Raw genomic sequence first — 10,549 nt, 5'->3', positions numbered from 1 at the left:
TCGTAATGAGATGCCTTTCATGCTTATGGAGAGAGTTCTTCATGAGTATGCGGCGGTTGCCGCGACCCTCGATTCACAAATCTCAGGTCGGGGGTGTGACAATTAATATGGTATCAGAGCATAAGTGGATAAATTATGACACATAGAATTTGACATAGTATGAGTGTAGGTGGGTAAACATTAGGAATATTGGGACGTTAGAATATGAGCATCATAATAAACCCATCCTAACAAATAGATAAATGAATCTAATAAGGTTTTACTACTACAAGGTTACCATGCCTCCCCGTAGAATGACAAGAACTACTCAAAGAATTGCAAGAGAGACATCACAGCCACGGGATGGTAGCACTCCCCATCTGACCAGTGGCACCCCTCAGGAGGAGGGAGTCGTAGATCCTAATGGAAGTGCTTCGAGAGCACGTCGAGAACCAGATATGGCTCAGTTAATGCAGACCCTAATCAGGATGGTACAAGCGCAACAATAAATACAGCAGCAAATGTTTGAACAACAGCAGATACAACGAGATACACAACAACATCAGCATCCATCACCACAACATGGAGAGCAACCAGTACAACGGAACAACATTTTAGAATTTAAAAAGCTTGCCCCTCCAGCTTTCAAGGGGACTACTGAACCTTTGGAGGCTGATAACTGGATAATGGAGATGGAGAAGGCTTTCGCTGTCCAAGAGTGTCTTGATGAAGAAAAGATTCGATATGCAGCTTATTTACTACAAGGAGAAGCATACAACTGGTGTCAGCGACTACAGCGCAAGCATGAACAAGACGGTGAAATACTTACCTGGAAAAGATTTCGGATTGCATTCTATGATCAGTATTTTTCTCGGAGTATAAGGATCCAGAAAGAGCAAGAGTTTATTTATTTGAAGCAAAAGGGTATGAGTGTGACTGAATATGAAGCAAAATTTACAGAGTTAGCAAAATTTGCTCCGAGATTAGTGGATGGTGAGCAAGAACGTGTTCACAAGTTTGAGATGGGACTGAGAACTGAGACTCGAAAACAAGTGGTTCCATATGAATTGACAACTTATGCAGATATGGTAAACAAAGCACTGATAATTGAAAGGGAAGTTAATGAAGAACGCATGGAAAGGGAAAGAAGGCAAAGAAAGAGAGCAAAATCAAATGATACACAAGGGCAGAATAATAAAAACATCAAAAGATCAGCTAAGGGAACAGTAGACAATAAGACTCAACAGATTGATGGTGAGCCGTGCTCCAGATGTGGCAAAAATCATGCAGACAAGGATTGCTATTGGAATACCGGTGCTTGTTTCAAATGTGGTCAGAAGGATTATAAAATTGCTAGCTGCCCGCTAAATACTGAAAATCAAGTTGGCCAAAGAACTTATGAAGGACAACATAAGGGTGGTGGACAGATTCCTAAAAATCAGGGAAGAATGAATGCGCTTACTCTACAGAATGCACAAGCTTCCAATACAATGATGACAGGTATGAAAAATTTCAAGGACGAAATTTCTTTTTAAGGGTGAAGAATGTGATAGCCCAGCAGACCTAGCCCAAAAAAAAAATAGAGTAAAAAACCGGGAAGAAGACTCCCGGTAGGAGTCTTCTTCTCCGGCGAGACCCAAGCCTATTAGGAGTCCTAGGATCTCTCGAAATCCTAGGACCCTCTATAAGAAGGTCTCCCCTCTCTTTAGAATCGATCCATCAGCCTCTTCTCCCTCTCTTTCTCTCCGATTTTCCCGAAGAAGAGCCGCGGGCACTGTTGGTTTCTCGCCATGATTTCTCGTCGGTGAGGTCACCGGAGGCCGAGGTGAGTCTCCTTCTTCTTCTCCTCTTTCTTCTCCTTCCTCCCATGCTCCTGTACGCAGCTGCCGGTGACGAGTGTCGCCGATCTACAGTCGGGAAAGAGATTCTGTTTTTGGATCTCTTTTCCTTGAATTTTTCGGCGCCGGCGATCGGAATCGATCACCGGCCACGCTCCTCCGTGACCGGGGGAGTGGCCCCCGTCGGCCGTCGGCCTCCACTGCGGCGGCCGTGGCCTGAATGGCCCAGCAAAAGAGGGGACGCCGGTCCCCTGTTCCGGCATAGGAAGAACCAAGAAAAAGAAGAAAAGAAGAAAAAGAAAAAAAAGAAAAAGAAAAGAGAAAGAAGGAAAAAGAGAAAAAGAAAAGGGAAGAAAAAGAAGAAAAAGAAGGAAAAAAAAAGAAAAGAAAAGAAAAGAAAAGAAAAGAAAAAAAAAATAATAATAATAAAAATAAAAAAATATATATATATTTATATATATATATATATGTATAAGTAAGTAAATAAATAAATAAATAAATAAATAAATAAATAAATAAAAATTAAAATTGATGAGAGAGAGAGTTTCTCTCTCTTCTTTCAGTCTAAACCCTGACTTTCTCTCTCTGGAATTGGACTTTCTCTCTCTACTTTCTCTCTCTAAAATTTTTTCTCTCTAGCTTATTTCTCTCTCTTGATGGATTTTTCTCTCTCTAAAGTTATCCTTCTAAGATTAGCGTAGGGGAAGGCTTCATCTGATGATTCTGATCGAGTTTAGAGACGAGTCTGATTTTAAGCGAGATTTTGATTTTGGAATTTGTTAGATTTAATTTTGAATTAAAATTAATATAAAATATAATTTTGGATAATAGGCACGAAGGAATCTCTTAGAAGTTAGTCGATCCGTTCATTCAGTGCTTCGTGAAAGGTAAGTAATGAATCATCTTCTCGAGATATTCCATATTTATTCTGAAAATAAATAATTATTCTCTGAAATTATGCATGATTTATGAAATTATGTTTTGATAGAAAAGTGCTTTTGAAATATTACGGTATGTCGAATTATGCACATATTCAGTGAAAAAAATTATGATATACTATGATACAAAGTATTTTGATAGAGATCGGATTTTTGCTCTCAGCCTAACTATGTTTCAGTGGGCCCCGCCAATGGGGATTATACGTTGGTATTCAGTGGACCCTGCCAGTGAGGGTTGTGCGCTGGTATTTGTGGACCCTGCCAGTGGGGGTTGTGCGCTGGTGTTTGTGGACCCTGCCAGTGAGGGTTGTGCGCTAGTATTCTGTGGACCCCGCCAATGGGGATTAAACGTTGGTCATAATCAAGGCTGTTGAGTTACGAGTGTTTTGCATCGAATCTGATTTATGATTATATATATGTGAATATTTGAAAATATTTGATTTGTATTAAAACAACATGAAATATACTCTTATATTTATTTACAACATTATTCTTGAAAATTATATAATATTTGAAATATCTGGTAGAGATGCTTGTTACTTACTGGGCTGTCTAGCTCATTACCTTTCTTTCTATTTTCAGATTCAGATAATTAATTTCGAGCGTGGGAAGAAATATTGGGACAGAGCTTTTAGAGGCGAGATTTAGCATTGTCAACTTCAATTGAACTTAGATCTATTGTTTTATTGTTAGCAAAAAAAAATTTATTGGATGTAAGACATTTGATTTAATTACTTGAATTAGAGTTAAATAACAAATATTTAAATCTATTCCGCTGTGATGCATTGATATTGTGATGAGATGCCTTGCATGCTTATGGAGAGAGTTTTTCATGAGTATGCGGCGGTTACCGCGACCCTCGATTTACAATCTCGGGTCGGGGGCGTGACAATATACATGATGAACAAAGCCAAACAAAAAATCATACCATAAAAGCACCAGATGGCAGCCATTAGGGTGCAATGATAGCTGCTTTCTCCTTTTCAAGGTCCAACATTGTGTTGACTACCTCCTTAGCCACATCTTCAGAGAAGGCAATCCCACATGCTTTGCCCCACTTCAAAAGAAGCTCATGTGGTAGAGAGTTAAGAGGTCTAGAAGGATCCAGGCAATCCTCATCAATGCTGGTTCTCTTCTGACATCTTCTCACCGGAGCAAAGCTGAGCGTAGCTTCCTTGACAGCTCCCACCGCTCTAGCTCTGGTGGGTCGATGGGATTTGGGCGATGGGCATAGAGGATGGGCCACTTACAGGCACTGCAAGGTGAGTTGTGGCTTCTTCGACAACTTCCAAGTTCAAGATCGGCTGTACCTCTCTTAACCCGCTCGACTTAGCTGAGTCAGGTGGGACCAACTCCTCCCCAACATCCACCTGTGCAGTTAAAGGCGCCTCGATCATGTTCACATTAGCCGACAGTGAGTTTGATGAGGCTTCCAACGTGGCATTTCCTTCTTGCACGAAATCACGTCTCTCCACTTTAGCGTCCACTTCCCGGTAAAGGTGTTCAAGCAACTCATTAAAAGTCGGCTGTGGAGGCAGCAGGGACCGGTCAGAGTGGGGGCTCTTCACAGTAACTTTTTGAGCTTCTTTTTCCATGATGGGAGGTAAGGGACTGCCAAAGGAAATCAAGTCTGACTCACAAGCAAGCTTGTCGAGCCCCTCAAATTCTGAAATTCCTTCAAATTGGTGACAATTTGAACTTGAAGCCGGTTCAAACCTTGAACCGTTCTAGTTTGGGTCAGCCCCACGGACTAACAAAGAACCAGACTCGCCGTCACCGGAGGGGAGGGGGTAGAGGCCTCACTCACCAGGGGAGGTGATGATGTCCCTTCATCGCCGCATTCCACCACAATATTTTTGCCTTTAAAAATCTCCGGTGTCTGCTCCGGAGGGGGATCGTGGCTGACCACACGTGACCTTGCCGCCTTCTCACTCAAACGCCCGGGTTCAGAGGAAGGAAAGATCAAAGAAGGGTGCAAGACGGTCACTCTCAAAGGCGAAGAAGAAATATCCACCAGGTACCCAGGCTGCCTCAAGTCAATAGTGTGCTCTATTCCAGGAAGACTTTCTTCTTTTTCACCCACATCCTCCTCGCCGGATCGAGTCGGATTGGCAAAGGCAGACACACCGCCTCTAAAACCGGTCTCCGATGGAGCTTGAGTCGATGGGTTGACATCGGCCGAGAACGATTGCGGAAGGAACCAATCCATTTCCCAATCAAATCTCGGCGAGATACCACAAGGCAGGGATCTTGCAGCCCTTACATCTTCGATGGTAACCAAGACAACATGAATGGAATATGGAACATCCTCCACCCTTTCACAGAAGACCGAGGCTTCAAAGAAGGTCAGATTCTGACCACCAAGACTTCTAGGGCTAACAGATTCAAGGAGAGCAAATCTGGAGATTATTCTCCGGACCGATTTCGTATCCCAAGCATGCAAGGGAAGACCATAAAGCTCCAGGCGAACTCTGAGTTGCAGCTTGTGAGTTGGGGAGGAACAGGTGGATGTTGGGGAGGAGTTGGTCCCACCTGAGTGGGGAGGAACACTTGTGAAGACTCCAGCTTCTCAGGAGAAAATACCACCTCATTTAATTCCATCTTCTTCCTTCCAAGACCACAGGTGCATGAAGAATGGCCTATGCCTCGACAGATAAAGCAGACGACCCCATTTCGACACTCTCGCCAATAGTGCCCACGGCCCCCACAGCGAAAGCAACAGCCTTTGGGGAACGCCTCAGCTCTTCTAGTCCCAGAGGTCATTGGTTTCTTTACCAACTCCCTTTTAAAGACAGAGGAGCGATGGCCGGAGTTAAGGCCGGAGTGAAAGCTGTTCTTTTGGATGTTGATGGGAGGGTCAGATTTAAGCAGATCACTCCAGGTCTTCTTCAAAGTTCCTTGATGATTGGTGGAGGTAGGAATGACACCCTCGGCTATGTCAACATCAGGAGTCCCCTGCTTTTTGAGAGGCACTAAGGGATCCAACATGGATAATGGAACCCCAAGGATTCCTAGGAGCACCAAGGGGAACCGCGTTCCCAGTCGACGACCTCGACCACCAGAGCGTCCACGACGAGATCCTCCACCGCCTCTGCCTCGGTCGATCGACCTCCAAGCTCCAGCCATCTCCAACTATCTCCAACTACATGTGATGGGAAGCTTTGATCCAATTTCTTCAATTATTAAATGATGGATAAAACTTCTCCAGTTCTTTCTGCATTAATTAATATTGTGGTACAATATCAGGTGAGTCCAAGTATCCGGGGCGAAGAATGGTACCTCACTCACTAGTGGGAGGTGTTGTCGACCTGCTTTCCCATCTCCCTGTAACAGAATCCGGGGAATAAGGTAGAGCATTTTTCAGCAAGCTGGCGTCTTCTTTCACTGGAACATCAGCCTCCACCACTTTCTTGGTCTTATACTCTCCACTCTCTATATCTCTCAACACCTCCAGAACCTCCTTAATTGTTGGTCTCATCTCCCTCTCTAATTGCAAGCACCTGAATGCTAGCTCAGCCACCACGGTGATCATCGTCTTCATCTCCCAATCTGACTGATACCCGAGAATTGGATCCACCAGCTGCTCCAGTTGGCAATTCTGGATCTTACTAATTGTCATGTTGGACAAATTAATCTCATGAAGTGTCCTATTGGTGTCGACAGCCGGTTTTGCTGATATGAGCTCTGCCAGTACTACCCCAAAGCTATAGACATCACTCTTGTCCGTGAGCTGGTAGCACTGGTGGTAGAAAGGATCAACATAACCAGGGGTGCCTTGCGGAGCAGTAGATACATGGGTGGCGTCGAGTGGGAAGAGCCGTGACAGTCCAAAATCAGCAACTTTCACGTGGAAGCTGCTGTCAAGCAAGATGTTGCTGGTCTTGACATCCCGGTGTATAACTTGTGGTTCGACGGCATGGAGGTAGGCGAGTGCTTCAGCTGTTTCAATGGCAATGCTCATACGGATGGGCCATGAAAGTGCTAGGTCATGTGCACGGGAGCCATGGAGGTGATCCGCGACAGTGCCATTGGGCACGAACTCATACACAAGTAGGAGTTCACGACTGCGGCACGAGGTGCTGCCGTAGAGGGAGACAAGGTTCTGGTGGCGAAGGCGTGAGAGGATTTCAACCTCATTCATGAACTGCTCGACATGCTTCAAGTTGTGGTTGTATAGTCGCTTGATTGCGACTACACGCCCATCTCGGAGCTTTCCTGTAGAAAAGCAAAGCATCAGTTTGTGCTGATAGAGCTCATTACTGGATACAGTTATGCAATATAGGTATGAATTAGTTTGAATATATAGCAAGGAAGACCAGAAATTAGTTGAAGTCAGATACGAAGTATTTTGTACCTTGGTAAACAATACCAAAGCCGCCGCCACCAAGTTCTCTGGAGGTACTGAAGCCGTTAGTGGCCTCGTCAAGCTCCTCGTATGAGAAGATGGGGGTCTGGTATTGTGAGCTGCCCAATTCGGGGCCTCTGTTGAAGGATGACTCAGAAGAGGCAGTTGGGCCAAGCAGGATTGAAGAGGTCAAATGCTGCTTCCTCTTACCGTGCTTGTACCATTGAAGGCAGAGCAAGCCTACAGCAACCAAGCCACCCACGGCTACTCCAACTCCTGCTCATGATAATAATAATGCCCACGTGATCACTAAATGAAAATAAAAGGATAACATTGACAACGAGGCAATTTGTGCCCAAGCAGAAAGGACCTAAAATTTATGTCTTATCCTCTATAAGTAGTATGATGCAACACGGTTGAATAGAATTATATGACGGCATCCACCTTTGCTTCCCAAATATTTAGTTATGATATATATATATATATATAATTTAGGCATTTAGAACAAACTGTTCAAACGTCTACTTCACCGAGAGGAACGCTGGAGGATTTTTTCTGGCATTATGATCATCAACATAAACGATTTATAGCCATTTTTTAGAAAAAAAATAACTCAATTGGAGGTTTTGAGACATTCTCAATCAATCCCGTAATATGTTTTAGGAGAACTGATGGCAGAGTAAAGTTTTGTAAATTCACCAGATGCGGCTATCAAGAGTAATTTCTACGTTATACATTTCAAACATCGTTTCACCAAAGACATGATATCCCGTGATGTGTAGAACACTGAAATCATTTGGAGGGATTAGCTGAGTTGGACTAACGTGTTTATTAGCTTTTCCCTGCGGTATGAAATAAATCATCAAAGCCAGAGGTTGGAACAGAACTAAAATAATTCAACAAGCTTTACCAAAGCAGAAATATCTGTTTCCTTTTAGACTTGCCCACTTTCGAATAGCAAAACCTACAACTTTCTACACAATCTCCACTAATTTAAACCTTGAACTTCTAGCTGAAACTTCATAAACAAAATTTACATCGGTTGAAGCAGGCAGCCAATTATGGTGATACCATCACATGAGAAAATGATACTCTAGATGTTTCAATACATGTATTATGGAATATGGCGAACACAAAAGGTTCATTACCTATTGCAATCTTCCTCCTCGTATTGCTTTTTCCTGCAGTATCAAATAAACATCAACAACCAAAGGTTAGTACAGAACTAAAATAATTTAGGAAGTTCTATCAGAAAAGAAATATCCGTTTCCTTCCTAGACTTTCCTGTTTTCCATTGGCAAAACTTACAAGTTTCTACATAATTGCCGCCGATATAAACCTTGAGTATCTAATTGAAACTTTGTAGACTAATTTTATTGGCTGAAGCAAGTAGCTGCCAACCATCACATGAGGAACGATACGGTAGATGATTAAAAATATCATGACGTCAGGCAAATAGAACGTTCCAGAAATCTACTTTGGCATTCATAGACGCCAAGGCACCTTGTTATAGCCCAAAAAAAAAAAAAAAAAAAAACAGAGCAACCGGGAAGAAGACTCCCGGTAGGAGTCTTCTTCTCCGGCGAATCCCGAGCAAATTAGGACTCCTAGGACCCCTCGGAGTCCTAGGGTGCTCTATAAGAAGACCCCCTCCCTTTTGAGACCGATCATTGGCCTCCTCCCTCTCTCTTTCTCTCCGTTCTTCTCGATCGAAGGCCGCGGACACCCTTTGATTTCTCGCCGTGATTGCCGCCGACGAGGTCTCCGGAGGCTGAGGTAAGTTTTCCTCTTCCTCCCCTCTTTCTTCTCCTTCCTCCCCGTGCATTTGTGCGCGGCTGCCGGCGACAAAAATCGCCGATTTCCGATCGGGAAAGGGACCTCTATTTTTGGGTCTCTTTTCCTTGAAGTTTCCGGCGCCGGCGATCGGAATTGATCGCCGGCCACCCTCCTCCGTGACCGGGGGAGTGATTCCCGTCGGCCGCCGGCCTCCGCCGCGGCGGCCGTGGCCCGAATGGCCGGTCAAGGCCGAGGGGACGCCGGTCCCCTGTTCCGGCACGGGAAGAACCGAGAAGAAGAAGAAAAAGAAAAAGAAAAGAAAAGAAAAAGAAAAGAAAAAAAAAAGAAAAAGAAAAGAAAAGAAAAAGAAAAGAAAAGAAGAAAAAGAAGAAAAAGGAAAGAAAAAAGAAGAAAAAGAAAAAGAAGAAAAAGAAAAAAAAAAAGGAAAAGAAAAGAAAAGAAAATAATAATAATAATAATAAAATATATATATATATATTTATATATATATATATATATATGAACAAATAAGTAATTAAGTAAGTAAATAAATAAATAAATAAATAAATAAAAAAAAGAGAAAAATTGAAATTGATGAGAGAGAGAGTTTCTCTCTCTTCTCTCTCTTCTTTTCAGTCTGAACTCTGACTTTCTCTCTCTGAAATTGGATTTTCTCTCTCTACTTTCTCTCTCTAGAATTTTCTCTCTCTAGGATATTTTTCTCTCTTGATGGATTCTTCTCTCTCTAAAGTTATTCCTCTAGGATTAGCATAGTAGGAGGTCTCATCTAATGATTTTGATCGAGTTTAGGAAAGAGTCGATTCTAAGTGAGGTTTTGAGTTGGGATTTGTTTAGATTTAATTTTGAATTAAAATTAATGTAAAAATATAATTTTGGATAATAGGCACGGAAGAATCTCCTAGAAGTTAGTCGATCCGTTCATTCAGTGCTCCGTGAAAGGTAAGTAATGAATCATCTTCTCGAGATATTCCATATTTATTCTGAAAATAAATAATTATTCTCTGAAATTATGCATGATTTATGGAATTATGTTTTGAAAGAAAAGTGCTTTTGAAATGTTATGGTATATCGATTTATGCACATGTTTAGTGAAAGATTATGATATATATTGTGGTACTAAGTGTTTTGATATAGATCGGATTTATGCTCTCAGCCTAACTATGTTTCAGTGGGCCCCGCCAATGGGGATTATACGTTGGTACTTTGTGGACCCTGCCAGTGGGGGTTGTGCGCTGGTATTTGTGGACCCTGCCAGTGGGGGTTGTGCGCTGGTATTTCTGGACCCTGCCAGTGGGGGTTGTGCGCTGGTATTATGTGGACCCCGCCAATGGGGGTTAAACGTTGGTCATAGTCAAGGCTGTTGAGTTTCGAGTGTTTTGAATCGAATCGGAAATATTATATGTGAATATTTGAAATTATTGGATTTGCATCAAATCAGCATGAAATATATTTTTATGTTTATTTGTAACATTATTCTTGAAAATTATATAATATCTGAAATATCTGGTTGAGATATTTGTTACTTACTGGGCTGTCTAGCTCATTACCTTTCTTTCTATTTTTCAGATTCAGATAATTAATTTCGAGCGTGGAAAGAAATTTTGGGACAGAGCTTTTAGAGGCGAGATTTAGCATTGTCAACACTTCAATTG

At 42.5% G+C, this 10,549-nt stretch overlaps 1 protein-coding gene across 1 annotated transcript; it reads right to left on the bottom strand.

Annotated features, from left to right (window-relative positions):
- Window positions 1-5,275: 5,275 nt before the first annotated feature.
- LOC105036449 (LEAF RUST 10 DISEASE-RESISTANCE LOCUS RECEPTOR-LIKE PROTEIN KINASE-like 1.1) lies at window positions 5,276-7,694 on the bottom strand. Its single transcript, XM_073261007.1, has 3 exons — window positions 7,682-7,694; window positions 7,110-7,376; window positions 5,276-6,970 (listed from the first exon to the last, which is right to left on the bottom strand). The coding sequence occupies exons 1-3, from the start codon at window positions 7,692-7,694 to the stop codon at window positions 6,036-6,038; spliced, it is 1,215 nt and encodes a 404-aa protein (XP_073117108.1). The 3' UTR covers window positions 5,276-6,035.
- Between the last annotated feature and the right edge of the window lie 2,855 nt (window positions 7,695-10,549).

The sequence above is a fragment of the Elaeis guineensis genome, chromosome 7 (genome assembly GCF_000442705.2).
Source record: "Elaeis guineensis isolate ETL-2024a chromosome 7, EG11, whole genome shotgun sequence".
NCBI lineage: Eukaryota > Viridiplantae > Streptophyta > Magnoliopsida > Arecales > Arecaceae > Elaeis > Elaeis guineensis.
Note: the sequence above shows the minus strand (reverse complement) of the source record. Positions and strands in the feature narration are given on the sequence as shown.